The following is a 20145-nucleotide window of genomic DNA, read 5'->3' on the forward strand; positions in this document are numbered from 1 at the left end:
ACTTGAGCATATATCATCTATGTTAATAGCGACCCAAATTTAAGTTAGCTGACTTATTAGAGGATGAGGATGAGAGTAGGTATCGCACAAAAGTAAAATTGTTGGTTGTTCACTTGGTTCGTAGCAGCACAGCCATGTGCCGCGGACATATCCATTAGCCAATTACTTCGTTTAGAATGAATGCATTACCAAATTGCCAAGTCACTTCTTCATCTGTATCCATCTTATATATTTTGGATCGCACGTAAAGTTTATTTATAAGAATAATATGGATAAAAAATACTTCCTTGAATCTTTAGGTCCATTTTCTATTTAGTTCTCAATTTCCAAAATCCACTATATTTTTAGTTTCCAATTTGATTTGATTTATTTATTAAATTATAAGATGTTACGTATTATTATTATTATTATTTTTAATGTTAGTACCAATTAATTAATTTAAATGTAAGTCCATGACCTTATTTTAAAAGTATTTATTACGAGATTACGCATGTATTTTAAAGCATGCATGTAACATCACTAATTTAGGAAAAGAAAATTAGGAGGCGTTAAAAGAATCAATGAATCATTATACAATCATTTTTTTCTTTTAATCGACTACGTCTTAAATTAATACATACAAAATGGGTGGTGCCTACTCTTAACTTCTGCATCAGTAAGAATGTGTTCTTTCTATAAGCTACAGGAGACAACTTAACGTGTTTTCTCGTCTGCTATCATTGGAGCAGAAGCATTTCTGAATGAAAAAATACACTACATTTACATTACCTCAATTGATGATATGACTTCGAATGGCTCCAGGTCTGAAGGCCTTCAATATTCCACACATACAAAGAATAACTAACTTCAATATAACTCAATTGATTAGTAGCTTCATTCATAGTATTTGAGAAAGGAAGATATTTGAAGGGCTCGAAGATGACGCTTTTGGACTAACAGAATCGTCCAAGCTTGAAGCAAAGTTGGAGCTAAATCAAAATTGGAACTCCATGCTTCAACAAGAGGACCTCTGGATGGGGCTGATGCCTCCCAATTCCTTTATTACTCCATGGGAAGCTCCAGAAATTTCGTCAAACTGCGTGTAAAAAGAAGACAAACTTATACAACTCCAGTCAAAAGAAAACTTGATTTCAGATGAAACTAAACCAACCATACCACCAGTCAAATGGTCAATTTCATTTTCTTTGGTTTCCAAGTGAGATCAATAGGTCGGTTTCAGTTTGTACCCACAAATAATTGACTCCAACGGACTGATATTCAACCTAAACCTTTTATGAGATCTCACACCGATTGGAGAGGAGAACGGAAGCATTCTTTCTAAAGGTCTGGATACCTTTTCGTAGTAGACGCGTTTTAAAACCGTGAGGCTGACGGCAATACGTAATAGGCCAAAACGGACAATATCTGCCTGCGGTGGACTTGGACTTAGACTGTTACACGCCCAAATTCCTCCTTCCAGACAAATGAGACCTTTCTTTTCTTAAATTTCAGAAAAGGTTCTTTCATTCCATTACAGATTCAAGTTTCTTATGTAAGAGTACCCTTCCAAGTTCCAACCCAATTCTGAAGAAAACTCGACATACCTTACAAATATGTTTGAAGGTAGGATTAGAACTCCACATATTTTTGGATTCAATAGCGCTTAGATCAACTTGAGGCCAGAAGAATCAATAACGGTTGGGCACATTCTTTCCGAAACCTCAAGTCTAATTAGGAAAAGATCTTTTAATTGACAAGAAACAACTATACAACCAGTATAAACAAAATTCTTTCTTGATACCAAGAAACCTCACACAGCCTGAATCAGATGCCCCATGACAAAATTTCTTATAACCAGAATCCTTCATAATTTTAGTGATGGGCAAGAGTGCCTTATTTAGCTAAATGGGTTTGATAACATACCCTGTAGAAAAACTATTCACAGATTTCCAGGATACATCAAAAGAGATGATATAAATTAATCAACACAAACAGAAATTTTCTGATAAAATATTAAAACCACAGTGCAAATCTTATTACTCAGTGAAACAATGTGCAGATTTGCGTACCGTTTTATGAGCACTTCGGGATTGTATGGAAAGAGATCCTCTCTATGAAGATTTTCCAAGGATCTTTTCAGCGACTGCAGACAATTTTTAGATTTCTTGAGGGCTTTTACCCAAAATCTTTGAGGCTTGTAGCTATAATCGCAATTTTTAGCGTCCACAGAAGATAGAAGAGTTCCATTTCTTTGATTGGGTGAACTAGACAACAGCTCGTCTGGAATAGTTGAGCTATCCAGCAAAACTTTTCTTCTCTTGCATGAAGAGTGAGTTGTAACATCCCACTCCGTTGATAAATCCTCTGGTGCATGCCTGGAGTCATTTATTATATGCAAACATCTACAAAAAGGAAAATTTGAGGCAAGTATCAGGAAGGGAAGGTACGATGCCCAGTAACATCAGGTGCATAAAACCAGCACTGTGAAAGAGCCATGTTCTGAGGCACCAATTACCATTCACTACCACATAATAAAAACTTACTGATAGATCAGAAAATAAAAGCTTAGACGGTAATATTGCAGACAAAGAGCAAGAAAGTTATCGGCTCCATGTTAATTAGATGTCAACCGTGCTTCTGATGTAAATTTTAACAAGTTACCAAAGCAGTAGGGCACACCCAAGGAAATTATTATATTATTTTAAAACAACGCATACCTCAGGAGATATTCCAAACAATACGTTCCTGAATCTTTTGACATGAGGTAATCTAAGAGCATTTCATGATCATAGTTTAACTGCAAATAGAGACATAAGTCAAACAATGTCTGCAGTTCAAGGAAATAGAAGCAACCAAAGCGAATAGGGCATTGAGGGAATTGAAACATGGGTGGAGGGTATGTCCTATCTGAAGTAATGTTTCTTACCTCCTTAAGAAAAATGTGGAACATGTGCTGAGGATAAAAGAAGTTTGAAACATGAAAAAGTATATCTTCCTCCACATCCTGGGATGGTCCTTCACAAGACCTAAATACAAGCAATGACCATCTTAAATATGCTGCAAGCAGTAGTTGACAAAATATAAGATAAACCAAACGGATTATTACTAACCATGGCCCTGAACGAGAAGGCAGAGGAAGAAGTTGCAACAACACTTTGAATAGTAAATCATCCTAGAGTTCAAGATAATAAAATTATTAGACATAAGTTCTTTGAATATGTTTTTCTTTCCAATAAAAGGTTTAATTATAAGAAAGAAACACCAGTTACAACTTAGACGGTATCACAAGTAACACGGTCATGTTGTTCTTATAATTGTCCTTATCAAATAATCTTCTCGTAAATTTAACTATATCACTGCTAAAATGAAAAGCACATTCAAATTTTCTCAATTAAAAACATCAAATTGCAAATTATTTTTTTCTGTTAATTACTCAAAAGGTTTCACCTTGAGATCACCACCTTCCCATAAACTAATATGTTAACCAATCACCCAGGAAGCATCAACTTTTCCAGAGTGATATCACCCAAATTACTTTTAGAAGATTCATTTCAAAAGAAAATATTAGTACGCAACCCACTGCGTGCATAAACTAACATATTTCTGAAATCTAGGACTGATTAAAAAATGAATACTGTCGAAAAATCAAGTGGTCAAGACAAGTATTATGCCTATTCAAAAGATTCCAAATGTGATACAATTCCCTGTTCAAGTTCATATCTACTTGTATGCCAGAACAAGCTGGCTAGAAAGCAAACCAATACAACTCCATTATATACATTCTCTCAGTTGGGCATTTTGGCTTTGGGTCTGAGACGACCCTTGATCTATTCTGAAACAGAACCTAAACTAATAATATGAAAAAGCAGTGAGCAACTTGGGATGACAGATGAGTCTGTCGGACTCATATATGAAGTCGTATGATCCCGACACTTGGCATGCTTTTGTGTATCCATGATGTGTCTCCAAACTCACATTCGTTTCTAGCGGATGAATATTCAAATGAAACATCTTAGTGATTGCATAATTAACACATTGCCCAACACTGCCCAGCCCTCCCATATATTCTCTCAAGCCCACGACCTCTAATGACAGAACCCGCCCTAGGTTACCCTACCCAACCTAGAACATGGCGTACTGACAATAGATCTCAGTTAAACTATGGAACCTATTGTCAAACTTAGAAAAGCTAAACATCTTTTTTAATACAATTGGTGGCTAACAAAACCTTGCTGAAACAAAATCCATAAAAATTTTGACAGTGCCGTTTGAAAATGGATAAAACACAACCGCAAGGAAACTGTATAAACACTACCAAAACAATCCAATTTCAATACTACAACCGTGTGCGCCTCACCAACATCAGTCAAACTTTGCTTCAGAAATTTAAAATCACAAAGCCCAGATTTTAATCAGGAAAAACATCTAGGCCCGAATCCTATAATCAATCATCAATCTAAAGGAATTATATACAAGATCATCAAAATATGTTAGCCACTCTAGTTGTATAAACAAGATTTCAATAATAAAAGAATGAGCTAAAAGCCCAGCAGAGTGGTCAGGATTCATGAAAAAAAAATTCAAGACAATTACCATCATTCTAAATTGAAATTCAAAACTCTGTAAAACAAGGCAAATCATGAACAATTTTAGAACCCGAGATAAATAAAACATAGAAAGTAATATATTGAAAATGTAAGCACAAAGTTGTAAAACCATCACCAAATATGTGTCCAAATCTCCGGTCATATTGGCATTGAAAAACTCAACACACACAATGTCAAAATTCACGATGTGATTGTGCCCCCGAGAAAGTCATTGAGAATGATGACTAATCTAAGTGGGGTGAATGTTACAATTGTACTAAGAAGAGAGTAGCTTATGTCCCCTATATGCAATCAGTCAGAATATGCAAGTGTCATGTTATCACCGAAGAGCACAGTGCATCGCCCAACACACCAAGAAGAGTGTGCATGAAAGCCAAGCTGAGACATAAGCAAGATTAGAGACAATGTCGTCGTCATGAGTATTAGAGACAAGCTTGACAAGGGCCCAGAAGGGCCCTAGGCCATAACCTTAGAAGTCAGAGTTCTGGCGTGAGTTTTGACATGTAGCTCTCGAGTTTAGAATTTCTCAATTTCTCAAACAATGATACATTCCTAAATTCTCAAATAGTCAAAGAATATCTCAAACATGTCAAAAACGACAATTCCAACTAAAATCATACAATCACATAGAAACTTCTGAAAAAATCATACCAAGTCATAAATTCTTCGAAATTTCATGGCATTAAATCAAAATTTCAATTTAGCAAACATAAATCATGCACTTCTTAATTAAAAATATTGATTGCTTTCAATAGATAAATAATTTACAAAACAAACATTAATTTCTCGAAGTTGCCATAGTTCTCAATAATTAAATCATTTGAATCAACATAATCGTAGATATTTTCAGCACTCAAAATAACCACTCACAACTACTACGAGTGAGGTATGTTCGGGGCATAATAGCTCCAGTCTCTGCTTGACCTAAAACAATAATTTTGCCATAGTATTAAAAACTATTTAATCCCAAATTAGAGCACAACCTCACTAAATAACCAAAAACGTTAATTTCTCATTATCACTTAGGTTAACTGTACTTTCCATGAGTTTAAACTCTAAAATATCAAGTAATTAATGACTAATGTTTCCAATAACTCATTAGTACTTCTTCATCCCACCTTAAAAACTCTGGTGGCTTAGATGTTTAAGGCAATAAATTTCATGAATCTTATACTTCTAGGGGAATAAAAGGCATACAAAAGGCATTTTGTGTTTTGCTTGAATGAAGTGTGAAAACCGAACAATATGATTAAGTATTTTTTAGAAAGTGAAATATACAATAACAAAACATAAATTACTGAGATGAAAATCCATTTCTTTTAACTATATAAACTTAAAGGAAAGGAAAAGATGCTGCAGTTGAGTGCAATGAAATATACAATCAACATATGTATATCACATATCTACATACGTGCTGGCATGCCCTTTATTTGTTAAATTATTATTTTCTCTATAAAAAAACTAATGACTTAGAAACGAATATTTTAGCCATATTTAGGAAAATATGAAATTTTCTTCATCACTTGAGTGTGAAAAGCAACCAAAAGGTGAACAAAATTCAACAAAAAGATAAAAAGAAGAGTAGCCATGGTTGGTTTCCAGAGAGAAGGCATGCTCCATGGGAAGTGTTTAGCACAAGTGACTCCACCCACGTTGATCATCATAGATGTTGGCCTCTAACTAAAAAGAGCAACCAAACAAACAGCTAATAATTATTCTATGAGATTCTCCTTTAGCCATCTCAGATACATTCTTTAAAGTAGAAGATAGAAACATTGTGTGTTTTTCCTCGTACAAGAGTTTCCATGTAGGAATACTTCTAATGATCTTCTAGATTGGATAGGTTCAATTCTAACAGTTTGAGGTACATAATTAAATAATGATCTAGTTTCCAAGTTGCATCTACTTTTTGTGTCCAATACAAATCAAATCAATCTTCAATTGACAATATTACATAAAAGTATTAAGTATACAGTAAATGAAAAACAATTAAAAATTTAAAACACATATATCTTAAACATTGATCTAAACATCACCCTGCTTCAAATATGGAAAACCAGCATTTCCAACACGACTTTTCATATTGAATAGAATACTAATAAATGTAAAGGACAAAGCAAGGACCTAGCACCCCATTTATTAGAGAAATATTCATGAGGTGAATCCACGGGAAAAATATAAACATTACTGTAGATCTAGTTTAATAGAGCTTAAAACATACTAGTATCTTATCTCTACTTTGTTGTCTTTTACCAGAAACATCAAGAGAAAAATGTACAAATCACTTGCACCAGAAAGCCCAAGCCCTATCGATTGGAACAATGCAAAGAAAAATGTACATCCATAAAATAGAAGATAAAGCACAAAATAGTTATTGTGTAAAGCTTTATATGACATAGTGAAGAACAGAGAAGAAAATGTACAAACCTCATGCATATATAGCTGGAGAAATGATGACGCGAACTTGATGCAGTTTGTTGCATACATTTTAGTATCCAAAAAATTATTTGTTGGAAGGTTCCCCTGAAGCCACTTATATAGCTCCAGTATAGCTTTCTTGCTACAATTGCAGCCATCACATTTACTTTCCAAATTTGTAGTGCACATCAACTGAGATTTTAGAGCTATAGATGCATCATACTTTTCAGTAGGTTGTTTACATATGAAGCTTAAGGAACACCTGAGGAAAAGAAAAATAGCCAGTCTTCGTAGATGCATGGAACATGGACTACGTTCTTCACCAAAATAGCTCACGGTCAATGGAGAATCTTCAAGAGAAGTGTCGGAGGAAGATTCCAGCTCAAGCTTTGGAAGCAGCAAGAGATTTTGGAAACGATTTCTGCAAAGTTGCAACCATAGAACAAGAGTGGAACATTGAAGATGGCAACTGAAACTAAGCCTGATCATTAATATCTGAAAAATGAAGAATTACTTAACTTAGTGAACCACTCAGAATTAAACCTTGTGTCACTCACGAGCAGCATAACATCAGCAATTTGTAAAAATTAAGATTTTCAGTTCCTTATATTTTGGTGGGGCATATGATCCGGCAGATATATTCAAATTAACAAGATGCAATTAGCAACAAGAAATAAATTATTAAGCACAAGTATGTATATAAATATATATATATATATATATATATATATATATATATATATGTATATATATATATGTATATATATATATATGTATATATATATATATGTATATATATCTATATATATGTATATATATCTATATATATGTATATATATCTATATATATGTATATATATCTATATATATATATATGAAGAAGAGTTGGGGTGGGGGAGGAGAGACAAAAAGAGATCATTATTGAAAAAGCTACGAATAACTTTCCAAGAGGGGATGAATAATAGAAGAAACAAATCCTTTCCACATCTAAATACAACCCATTCTCCTCATGGAGAACTAAAGTTACCAACACCGAATTTTAGGGAATCTCATTTGGTGTTTGGTTGGAGAAAGCCTAAGCAATGGGGATCTCACGTTGACTCAAGCAGAACTTGCTTACAGCCATATGAAACCGGTCCATAGGAAAGCCACCATTTGAGATTGTAGATACCAAACTAACTCCCTAGACTTATGGTTGATCTAGCTAACGTCCCTTCAACTGTTGATTTCAGTCAAGGAGCTGAAACTATGACCGAGAGTGTGGCTGAACTACATAAATAAGTTGTTGAGTGTCACGGTCATGCTTGTCCATGGAGTATTGCCCGTGGCTGCATGCCAAACCCCTCATATGTGCTACTTTTCGCTTTCTTGATGTATAGGTTCATTATTGTATTTTCTAGGAGTATGACATTTCGACAAAATCATATCTTTGCTTAGTAGACTTGAAATGCCTCATAATGTACTATAGGGGGATGTGACTGGTCGTCAATTTTTCCTACCCAGAGTTGTATGCTATCTAAGCTGTTGCGTTGCCTTTCTTGTTTGCTAGTCTATAACATTACTTTCACCCTTGCTTTTGTCATTACTTTCAAACTCTCTTTCGAAAATCTCTCTACCCCATTTTCTAAAACCCTCTTCTCAAAGCGGGGCCAAAGGCTTGGGTATACATCTTCCAGCCAACGATGACTCGAATTCGAATTGGCTAACTCACTCAGTAGCGAGGGTGAGTGTCGCACAATCACTTGCAAATGTCAAAAGAAAATGTGATTGTGACCGTTGGTATCAGAGCCAAATTGGTTCCAAGAAACGTTTCAGTAAACATGTCCATGACAAAGCAATTTAACATGTCTCACGCCAACCGACCGGTCGACATCGAAGAGCAAATGCTCTATCTACAAGAAGTCCTCGACAATCTTCGTTACGAGGATGAGCATGTGAAGGAGCTGGTTGTCTTGATGGAAGATTGGATTGATATAGTAGCTATTTGTCTTGATGGGATGCCTATTCAGGAACTGATGTTCAGGGTTGACACCCTAGAAGAGATAGCCACGAGAGTTGGTGGCTTCGAGCGAGGGGATAGCTTGACGGGCTCTGTTGCCCAAATAAAAGAGCGTGTCAATGGTTTGGACAGCTCCCAGAAAGTGGTCGTTCATGGACAGCTCCCAGAAAGTGGTCGTTCATGGACAGCTCCCAGAAAGCGGTCGTTCAGATGCTCAACGGACTCTCTGAAGACGTGAAAGCGGCCCTCAACATGGTCGGGGCAAAAGTGCCAAACCTATGCGCCAAACTAAATCTTACCATAAGAGCAGTGGGGAACCAAACTCCTACAGAGGCAGTACAATTGAATAAAGTTAAAGTTCCAGAGCCCAAACCCTTCCGTGGGGTTTGGGATGCATCTTCGACCTTGAGCAATACTTCCGTGCCAGGAACACTATGACAGAGGAATCAAAAGTCACATTGGTGATGATGCATCTGGCTGAAGATGCAAAACTATGGTGGTGGTCAAAGTATATGGATATCCAAGACGGTCGTTGCATTGTAGATACATGGGAAAGATTGAAGCAAGAACTCCGCTTACAATTCTTTACAGAGAAAGTCGAAATATTGGTTAGGAGAAAGTTGACACACATAGGGAATGTCCGAGAATATGTCAAGCAATTTCTTGTGCTAATGTTGAATATTCGCGATATGTCTGAGAAAGACAAGGTCTTCTATTTTCTCGAGGGATTGAAGTCGTGGGAAAAATCAAAGGTATATGAACAACGAGTGCAAGACCTCTCCTCAGCTTATGCTGCAGCACAATGGTTATTTGAACAGAGCAATGAACAATCTCAAGATGTGAGACAGAACCAACCCTCCTAAATTGAAGGCAACAAGAACAACAAGCCGATCTCACCCAAAAGTGGGGAAGGCGATAGAACGGGATGAGAAGATCATAGACCCCCACAACAAAAGAGTGGAAATTTTGGGTGAGGACTCTACCACCCAAATCACTCAGTCGGCCCCCACCCTACTTCATTTGCAAGGGGACCCATAGGGTGTATGAGTGCCCCAAGTGGGCAGCCCTCCAGGCCTTCCAAGCCACAGGAATGGAGTCGGAAGCCAGACTCGAAATAGAGGAGACAGAAAGATCTTCATCTAAAAACATTGACAACCCCTGTATGGGGCTCTAAAGTTTCTATCTGCTCTTCAAAAGAAAGTAGGGGAGTCAAAGGAGCCGATCGAAAGGGGCATGATGTACGTGGAAGCATGGGTTAACCACAGAGTGACCAAGAGCACCGTAGTCAACTCTAGGATCACCCACAACTTTATGACAAAGACCGAAGCCGAACGCTTGAATATTAACTGGCACTGAGACTCGGGAAAATAAAAGACATCAACTTGGCAGCCCTACCAATTTTGGAAGTGGCAAAGAAGATCCTCATCAAACTAGGAACTTGGAGTGGGCAAATGGACTCTGAGATCATTTAGATGAATGACTTCGATGTCGTATTAGGGATGAAGTTCCTATTTGAACACGAAGTTGTCCCCATGCCCTTTGCCAAATGCTTGGTCATCACGGGTCCAGCCCCACAATTGTCCAAATGAACATCAAGCAACCAGAAAGGGTGAAGATGATATCAACCCTCCAGCAAAAGTGAGGCTTCACTTATAATGAACCCACCTTCATGGCCATTCCTATGGTCGAAGTGGGGAACTCGACTGAATTGATCCCTATAGAAATACAGAACATGATAGATCGGTATCAAGACATGTTGACTTGAACATGATAACTCAGACACTTGAACTGCCCTTCCACAAAACCCAAAGATGTGGAAGCAGAAACAAAATAGTTATACAACACTGTAAATGGCAGGATATAGACAGCAGAATATCTTACATTGAAATTGAAACCAATGGTAAAATCCTCAGTCCAATTAAGATTCATTTAGCACAAACATTGAGAATATTAAACCAAGTACGAAAGTTAATTTAAATGTGTAGATTTAACTAGATTAAGGATTAAAAATCAAAAAGAAGAAAAGAAGATTAGAAATATATGAAGTTTGCTATTATTGGCAAACTTAGGCAGTAGTAACTTTAAGAAAATAAAATAAAAAGCTAAAAAATTAAAAAATGAATCAGAACTATAATAAAAATGTATGGTTCCTTAACTTCCAATAAAACACACGTTCCAGGCAAGTAGTACCTTAAATAGAATCTTAACTTTCACTAACAACACATGCTCCTTGTATGTTAAAATTAGATACCTTCGCCACCGATGAGAATCAAACTTATTAAATACGACCAAATAAATAATTGACGACAATAAGAACCTATTTGAATAATCTAGCTAGCCAACAGGTATTCTAACTGTATTGACCTTATATAAAAAAAAACTAGTCCAATGTATATTCTGGGGAGGGCAAGTGCAAGGAGAGATTTATACCAACAACTTGTGACTGAAATATCGGGACAAGCACCCATCAAAGTGATCTACTTGGTAGTTGAGGCACCAATCAAAAAGGTTTGGAATCAGGTTGACAATTGTACCAAGTAGGGGGTGAGTCGTAAGCGAACCACCTGAAGCTTCCTCAAAGTCACTTGGCTCAGCCAAGGAACATAGAAATTGAACAAAATGTCCTAGGAACAGAAATTTTAATCCTTGCTTCCGATGCAAAGTACTGTGACATGAGTCATCATTGCTCTGGACTTCTACAATGTTAAAACTTTCCTCAGTGAGGATCTTACCCAATAAATTCCAAGGAATCTTTGAAAGACAAGAATTAACAGAATCAAAGAACACTGCAACAAGATCACTCTGCTCTTGCTTCAAGAATTTCAAGGTATTTCGCAAAACTTGAATAATGCCAGCAACTGTGGACAAATTGGAATTTTTCAGCTTAGGTAGTAAGATATTACTTAAGGTCGATAAATAACAGTCTAAATTTTCAGACCCAGTGATTGAGGGTGCAGGAGAAGATATGAATCTGGCAAGCACCAACTCCATGCAAAAACATAATGAGTGAACCAATTCATACCAGTGTCTTGTGCTTCCCTGCATAATTAAACAGGTTGAAATATTAGCGTAAAACCTATGTGATAGTGATAGACTAAAATTCAGACACGACTAGAGTAACATACAGTTAGAAACACAAATTTTGTAACGGCTGTAAGAACATTGCCCACAAGATGTCTGACATACTGATTCGCAAAAGCTAGTAAAAGTACCTGCAGATAAGGAGAAATGTAAATTTCCTAGAGGTGAAGTAGAGAAGAAGTTTGGAAGGGTTGTTGACTTAGATTAACAATACAATTAAGAGATAGAATACCACACTATCCAGAGGATTACTTGTCGGGGAAGCAAAATAAATCTCATTGATAAATGAAACAAGGGAGGAAAATCTCCATAGTAGAAAGAGAATCACAAGAAAGATTTCCAATTGAAGAGTACAGAAGCAAGACTGTAACCTCTAAAGGGGTGGGTACATTTACACCTACAGAAAGGTGTCAACAAAATTGAGTCCATAAAACCAGTAAAAGTCAAAGAAACATCCCTGAAAATTCTGCTATTACAATGCGTTCTTTGAGCAAATAAGAACGTTACATACCCTGTATTTAACTTCACAGCAGCATCGGAAACAAGGTACAAACAAAAATACACTCTTTTTGTCTACAAGAGGAGAAACTCCCATTTTTATGCATTAAACAAGTATGTACATAAAGAACTAAATACTTTACTAAACTTAAAATATGCTAGTTAATTCCATCATTGGCTTGGCTCTTTATAGCTTCGTTTTCTACAAGGTTACGAACAAGAGCAGAGCAATACACCCAAGTTTATGCATGTCACAACTGTTCAGAACAAATCAATGTTTATGCATGATGACTTTGCATCTGAGCATAAGCGCTGCTTTTCTCGCGAGAAATCAACATTTAGTTAATAGACTGCAAAAGCAATATTGAGAACAAAGAACTCGAAAACTATGTTATGGTCCTCCCTAAGTCCATATTTATTGTAAGAAATTACCAATTCAGAGATAATCTTCGCCATACAATGATGCCTCCCAAAAGATTGGTCACACTCATCACTGCTTTTCTCGTGAGAAATCAACATTTGAATCCCTTCCTGATCGACAATACATCAATGAAGTTACTGAAAAGTGCAAGTGTCTGAGAGAGAGAGAGAGACAGAGAGACAGAGAGACAGAGATAGAGACAGAGAGACCAACACTAACAGAGTCACCATCAATTTCTTGAACCCGGCGCTGAATTTCAGTTACGACCTAATGAATGAACAGACAACAAAATGAGGCAACAAACTTGTATGGAAAACTGAGAAGTTCCAAATCAAAGAGCAACAACAGAGTCACAGAAACAAAGAGAAAAGAAAAGCGAAGCAAACATGAGAGAGCGCAATAAGCAGTTCCTTTTCCTTCTCTTTGCTCTCCAAGACCACTCCATCTTCCTATTCACCAAAAAAATGAAAAACTCCTCTTCAACGATAATCACAGAAAACTTGAGGCGAATGATGTAAACGAGAAAAAGAAATGGCAACAATTGAGACAGCGAAACCTAACTGCAAAAGGACGAAGACGATGATCGACGAGCCGGCAAAGCCACAAGCACTTCTCACCGCCGAGCGACATTAGTAGGCACCGCCGATGAGTTCATCTATGGGGCTTCGAAATATTCGGTTTCCATGGCGAATTGCGAGACGAAATGAATTTGGCGCAAAGGATATGTTTGAGGGGTGAAAATGATATTTCTTATAAATTAAAATACCCTTCGCTCGTTTTGAAGCCCAGAATAAAAGAGCTCGTCTTACCATGACAGAAGCGCTTTCTTTAGCAGCGCTTGTCCAAAAATGCACTTCCGTAGCCTCACTGAAGGCGGCGCGTCAGCTCCACGCTCTGATCCTCACCTCCGCACCTACCGCCTCGTCTCTATCTCCTTACATTTGCAACAATATCGTATCCATGTACGCGCGATGTGGCACAATTTGGGAGTCACAGAAAGTGTTCGACAAAATGCCGCAGAGAAATCTCGTTTCGTTTAATGCTCTAATGGCGGCCTATTCTCGGTCTCATGATCATGCTCCATTGGCTTTCAATCTGCTTTCGCAAATGGAGCTTGAATTTCTCCGACCCAATGCCTCCACTCTAACGAGCTTGTTGCAGGCAGCTTCTTCCATGGAAGATGGACTTTGGGGCTCTTTGGTTCATACGCAAGTAGTGAAACGTGGGTTCGTTAATGATGTTCCTGTGCAAACCGCGCTAATTGGGACTTACTCACATTGCTTGGATTTGGAATCTGCTGGAAAAGTTTTCCGGTGGACGATCAATAAGGATATTGTGGCTTGGAATTCCATGATCTTCGGAAATTTGAAGAACGATAAATTGAACGAGGCGCTTCGTCTGTTCAATGAAATGCTGGGAATTGGTCTGGTTCCTACTCAATTCACGTATTCAATGGTTTTGAATATATGTTGTAGAAATGGAGACTGGCAATTTGGTCGACTCGTCCATGGTCGTATCATCACCTCAAATGCCATAATTGACAGAACTCTGCAAAATGTTCTGTTGGATTTGTACTGCAACTGTGGGGATACCCATACGGCGTTTTGGATCTTCAACAGAATTGAAAACCCAGATTTAGTTACTTGGAACACAATCATCTCAGGGTGTTCCGAGAATGAAGAAGAAGAGTTGGCCATGAAGCTATTTTTACAATTGCGGAAATCATCACTTCCCAAACCAGACGATTATACTTATGCAGCTGTAATCTCCACCATTGACAGCCCTCGGAGTGGAATGTCTTTTGTTGCTCAAGTTATAAAGGATGGATTTGAAAGCAGTGTGTTTGTAAGCAGTGTCATCGTGTCCATGTTATTTAGAAGCGGCGAATCGCAAGCTGCTGAGAGGGTTTTTGGGTGTATTGCGATGAAGGATGTTGTTCTGTGGACTGAAATGATCAGTGGGTACTCAAGAATGGGCGAAGGGGAAAAGGGTATCAAATGCTTTCATCAAATGCATCAGGCTGGGCATGAAACTGACAGTTTTTCACTCAGTTTGGCTTTGAGTTTGTGTGCTGATCTTGCCACTCTGAAACAGGGGGAGACGTTTCATTCTCAGGCCATAAAAACAGGGTGTGAAGCTGAAACCTATGTCCTTGGGAGTCTAATCGACATGTATGCCAAAAATGGTGACTTGAGTTCTGCTAAGTTTGTATTTTCTCAAATCCCATATCCGGATTTGAAGTGTTGGAACTCCATTCTTGGAGGGTACAGCCACCATGGGAATATGGAAGAGGCATTGAATCTGTTCTTTGAGCTTCGAGACCATGGTGTGGAGCCAGATCAAGTAACATTTCTTTCCTTACTTTCGGCTTGCAACCACAGCAGCTCAGTTGAAATAGGGAAGTTTTTATGGAACTACATGAAGGAAAGTAATATTATGCCAAATTGTAAGCACTATTCTTGCATGGTTAGCTTGTTAAGCCGAGCTGGGTTAATGGACGAAGCAGAGGAAATGATTATCAAATCACCATTTGCAGATGGTGATCCAGAGCTATGGAGAACTCTGCTAAGTTCGTGTGTTGCTAAGAAAAATCTGAGAGTGGGACTTCGTGCAGCAAATCGGGTGTTGGGATTAGATTCAGAAGACAGTGCAGCTCACATCTTGCTGTCGAATCTGTATGCAGCAGCAGGGAAATGGGATGGTGTTGCAGAGACGAGGAGAAGAATAAGAGAGTCAAGGGTGGGAAAGGAGCCTGGTCTAAGTTGGATTGAGAGTAAGAAACATATCCAAGCGTTTTCTTGTGGTTTGCAGTCACATCCAGAGGTTGATGAAGCTCGAGTTACGCTGCTTAGGCTGAGAGGAAACATGGGTGCAGAAATGGATGAATCAAGTGGGATAGGAGTTTAATCAAGTGAGAGCATTTCAGACACTGAAATTTATTAGTGTTCTTATACCAACTGGTAAAAGTTAGGGGCTAAGTTTTGAAATGTAGAGGTTGGGGAGAATCATATAATGCCACCATTCAATTTTGGTCTTTTATGGCTTTGGGTGGGATTTTTGTGGCCCAGTAATTAGAAGACACTTAACGACCCATAGTGAGTTCACAAAATAGGTAGTTCCCTCAAAATGATTTTACCCCGCCATACAAAACTTCTATCACACCAGCCTCTTCCAGTGCGTTCCTCAAAATGGCTTTTGAACATATTTACCAGCTCCCTCTTTACTTCACTGCCTTTCTCAATAATATGGTTCTTCCACTATGCCGCCAATCACTAGCATTTACACAAAATTCAAAATAGTAATAACAAAATATATTCAAATTAACTCCGCAATTTAAATGATATATCTTACATACAAAAAAAAAAAAACGAGTTACACTAAGCAAACATCCTAACCATACTATTTTGGCATGTCTCATATTCTCACAACTGTAATTGCCATAGTCATGCATTGCGTGGATGCTACACATTCTGCTTGGAACTCTAGAATCCATATGTCGTCCTCCTCATCATTCTGAAGAACTCGTCAACATTCACTTCACCATCATCTGCAGATACAAATCCAAGTTTACTTTTCTTCCATCTACAACCAGCTACATATCTAGAAATCTAAAAAAAACGAGAATAAAATTGGAAACTTGTGATTAAACTAACATAAGTTGCCATCAAGTACAAAATAGAGAAGCCTAGAGACATGTGGCTAGGTATCAAATGAGCAGGTCCATTGCAGTAGTAAATAAAGAAGCGAGGTAAAAAAGACAGGACGTATGTTTCAGATATTAGTTGCTTTTAACCCAACAACAACCTTCATAGAATAATACACATCTAACTTATCTGGTCCAAAAGCAAATACTACAAGAGTGATAAATTGAAGTATTAATACAAGCCTATTGCCAGAATTTAGTACAAACAAAATTCAAATTTCGTTGCTACTGCGTATTTTAAGCATTTAAATGGAAGGTAAACAAAGAAGAAAAGAAAAGAAAAGGAAAACAAAACTAATGTGAATCATTTTTTTTAATTTAAAAGACACAATAATGTAGTCTCCTAAGGAGAAAGAAAAGCTCATAAATCTCAGTGTACACTAATAAAACGGTGCCCAAATGTTAATATCCACCGTCCTTATTCTACATAAACTTATCAAAAAGCCATTGAATTAGAATTGATAACAGAATGAGTACCACTGGAAAAATGATTCGAAGGTGAACATCCTAAAGAGCAATGAACATGGTAAACTCAAAGACCTCCTTGCCATTTTATTCATTTCAATTGAAAATTTGACAGTTTCTACCCGTCTAAATTTTCCAAGCAGAAGTCTTTTTGAGACATTGTTTGGGATGGTTTGAACAGTTAAAACATTTACTATCAACTACATTTTGAGCAAAACCACAGGTAATAAAAAAGAAAGTAAATTAGTATGTGATAAATTTCAATTCTAAACCTAGAAAAATATGATGAGAATTTCTAGAAGTTTATTGCTGGAAGCTCATATTTCTCAGGACAAATCCGAATAGCTACTATATATAAAATTTAATAAATCAACGTAGATGAAAATGGTATCCTTTAACATCCGATTAGTTTCACCAAACACAAAAAAAACAGTTAAAATTCTCCATAACCAGTTTTAACCCTTGCAACATCCATTGCTGATGGATTCAGTGTAGGGTTAACTGGGATATATGGCCAGAATTATAGGACCTATCTGCCCTTTGCCTTGAAAACTAGATTTTAGAAGGGGATCCCAATGTCACCTGACGGAGTTGTGAGAAATAAGTGGTGGCCCTCCTACAAGGTGTATGTATAAATTCAACTTCATTAATAGCTGCAATCTAATTGACCTCCCCCTTCAAAACGGTCCCTCCACTTGGTTAAACTTCAGAGACAATCCCTCATTAAATCTTATTGACTCTTTCCTTATTCTTGAAAAGTATGCAGGCTTCAGTAAAGAGGTTAGATAGACCCAACACATTCGATCATTACCCCATCATTCTTCAGTTGGGATCATCAAAATGGGGCCAGCCCTTTCCAGTTCGGAAAGATGTGGACGGAGCATCATACTTCTCAACCTTTGCTACAGAAATGGTGGACAGATACCCCCAACAGGGATGGCCTGGGCAAGTCTTTGGACAGAAATGAAAAGCCTTCAAACGTACTCGGGAATGAAACAAATCCACGTTTGACTGTATTAACTCATTGAAAAACTAGCTTTTGTTTGACCTTGCGTTATTAGATACCATGGAAAAATAGGGTGACTGGCTTCTACAACATGAAATACAAAGAATATCTGTAAAAGCACAATTTTTTTTCTTGATACCGAGGAAGAGATATCGAGCCAACAGAAATGTAAGAACAGATGGCTACAGGAAGGGTATATGAATACTAGCTATTTACACAGACTTATGAATGTTATGAATGCTAAAAAAGATGAAAACCTCCAATTTTAAGGAGCTTCTGGGGATGGAAGAAGTCTATTGACAGAAATAGAGATTGAAAGGGAATTTATCAGACAAAAAGGACCAGGAGTCACGACTCTGACTTCCTATTTTGCAATGGGAACCCATCATAAACAAATTAAACATCCCTCTAGTGCAACCATTGATGATAATTTTGCTGTTGCCCTAGAGGGATGTGAGGGCTGTCAGTCCCAGTAAAGGACCACCACAACCATCTATCTAGACAAAAGAGCCTCATTACGTTATCTCAAATCCCAATACCCAAACCCGAGGCCAATAGGATTTAAAACCACCTACCACTTAACTAAATGTGATCCACCTTTCTTATCAACCTCTTCCACAGGAAATTTCTCATTAATCTTTCAAGATTCTTATAGACCACATCCGGAATCTTAAACAAAGACAAGAAATAACCAGGAATCCAGTCAAAAAAAACTTGAATAAGAGTGAGCCTTCCTCCTTATAAATATAAGCATTTTCCAAGAAGACAACCATTTCTGAAATCACTCACACAATTCTAAGGGGGGGTGTCCTTACACTTACACAAACCACGTTATCAAACCGGCCCACATATTATCTATCCCTCTTCAAGATATTTTCAAAGGTTGCATTGCTTATTGAAAGACCACCAAAATTTCCTTTGGAAGGAAAGCTCGACCAACTCCGGTACTCACCTTGTTAAATGGGAAAAGGTCACAATAATCACCTCTCATTGAGGTATTGGCTTACAAGCTTTGACTAGAAATAAAGCTCTCTTAGCTAAATGGGTTTGGAGATGTACAATCATGAAGAAGATGCTTTATGGCAACAATTGATTGAGGCTAAAAATTCGCAATAAATTTGTGGCCAAATGACAGCTATCCAACTAACATAAAGGGGCATTAAAGATTCATTATGCATCATTCAAACCTTATTAAGGAGAAGGTTAAACTTGAGAGGGAAATGGGAATAACATATCCTTTTGGCATGATCGATGGGCGAATAAACAGCCCTTTGTGGTACAATTTTCACGCCTTTATTCCCTATGGCTTATAAAAGATATCTCCATGCACGGGTCATGGAATGAACAAGGCAATGGATGGAACCATAGCTTGAGAAGAAATCTCACTGAAGATGAAATTAAGGAATGGGTTAGTCTCATGGATCTCTTAAACAATGTCCAAGGACATTTGGACATGAAAACTTAACATATAAGGGATTTTTTCCACAAAATCCACGCTGCTTGAACTTGATAACAACTCGACAGCCACCCCTTGTCCCCTACATAATATGGACATATTTTTACCCAAAGTAGATCAAATTCTTCCTATGGGAGCTTAGTCACATAGCCATCGAACACTTTTGATAGATTGCAGTAACAGTTACTTTATATTGCCTTGTCCCCTCATTGTTGCACGGTCTGTACAACAGCCCATGAATAACAAGACCATTTGTTCATCACTTTTTCTTATGGCAACAGATTTTGGAAGGAAATTGGCCATGACTTCAAATGGTCAATGATTTTTCCTCAGAGCACTAACAGCAATCTTATATAAATGCTTATTGGTCATCCATTTACTGATGGCGGAAAAGTCTAATGGATGCATCTTAAACGGTCATTTTTGTTGACCACTTGGAAGGAACGTAAACAATCATCTCTTCAAGGGAAAATGGAGTTCTTCTCACAGTTTTTTTTTTTTTTTTTTTTTTTA

The 20145-nt window shown here is 37.5% G+C and overlaps 3 protein-coding genes across 7 annotated transcripts in view; 1 reads left to right on the plus strand and 2 right to left on the minus strand.

Moving 5' to 3' along the window:
- Positions 1 to 544: 544 nt before the first annotated feature.
- LOC111434940 lies at positions 545 to 13703 on the minus strand. Of its 5 annotated transcripts, none has more exons than XM_023072267.1 (12): positions 13564 to 13703; positions 13389 to 13451; positions 13222 to 13269; positions 13014 to 13112; positions 12128 to 12214; positions 11433 to 12041; positions 7014 to 7499; positions 3090 to 3151; positions 2906 to 3005; positions 2697 to 2776; positions 2049 to 2381; positions 545 to 1075 (listed from the first exon to the last, which is right to left on the minus strand). In XM_023072267.1, the coding sequence occupies exons 1-12, from the start codon at positions 13630 to 13632 to the stop codon at positions 1042 to 1044; spliced, it is 2070 nt and encodes a 689-aa protein (XP_022928035.1). In that variant the 5' UTR covers positions 13633 to 13703; the 3' UTR covers positions 545 to 1041. The 5 variants fall into 5 exon arrangements, with proteins under 5 accessions (XP_022928035.1, XP_022928033.1, XP_022928036.1 ...); XM_023072265.1 differs by having other exon boundaries at positions 13216 to 13269; XM_023072268.1 differs by lacking the exon at positions 12128 to 12214 and having other exon boundaries at positions 13216 to 13269.
- Positions 13704 to 13790: 87 nt separating this feature from the next.
- On the plus strand, positions 13791 to 16036 carry LOC111434939 (pentatricopeptide repeat-containing protein At3g50420). Its single transcript, XM_023072264.1, has one exon. The coding sequence runs from the start codon at positions 13813 to 13815 to the stop codon at positions 15907 to 15909; it is 2097 nt and encodes a 698-aa protein (XP_022928032.1). The 5' UTR covers positions 13791 to 13812; the 3' UTR covers positions 15910 to 16036.
- A 199-nt stretch (positions 16037 to 16235) lies between these two features.
- The window catches only part of LOC111434942 (probable calcium-binding protein CML20), a 7966-nt gene continuing 4056 nt past the window's right edge, over positions 16236 to 20145 (minus strand). Inside the window, exon 7 of the mRNA XM_023072271.1 lies at positions 16236 to 16549. Within this exon, the coding sequence (XP_022928039.1) occupies positions 16485 to 16549 (65 nt within the window). The 3' untranslated portion in view covers positions 16236 to 16484. The remainder of the gene's footprint in view (positions 16550 to 20145) is intronic.

The sequence above is a fragment of the Cucurbita moschata genome, unplaced genomic scaffold (assembly GCF_002738365.1).
Source record: "Cucurbita moschata cultivar Rifu unplaced genomic scaffold, Cmos_1.0 Cmo_Scf00047, whole genome shotgun sequence".
NCBI lineage: Eukaryota > Viridiplantae > Streptophyta > Magnoliopsida > Cucurbitales > Cucurbitaceae > Cucurbita > Cucurbita moschata.

Excerpts from the sequence above, each read along its gene's own strand:
- LOC111434939 (XM_023072264.1), top strand. The coding sequence starts at position 13,813 with ATGACAGAAGCGCTTTCTTTAGCAGCGCTTGTCCAAAAATGCACTTCC.
- LOC111434940 (XM_023072265.1), bottom strand. The coding sequence starts at position 13,632 with ATGTCGCTCGGCGGTGAGAAGTGCTTGTGGCTTTGCCGGCTCGTCGAT. Across the intron at positions 13,452-13,563 it reads ATCGTCTTCGTCCTTTTGCA|GAAGATGGAGTGGTCTTGGA; the intron begins GTTAGGTTTCGC and ends TTTGGTGAATAG. Across the intron at positions 13,270-13,388 it reads TGCTTATTGCGCTCTCTCAT|GTCGTAACTGAAATTCAGCG; the intron begins GTTTGCTTCGCT and ends TTCATTCATTAG.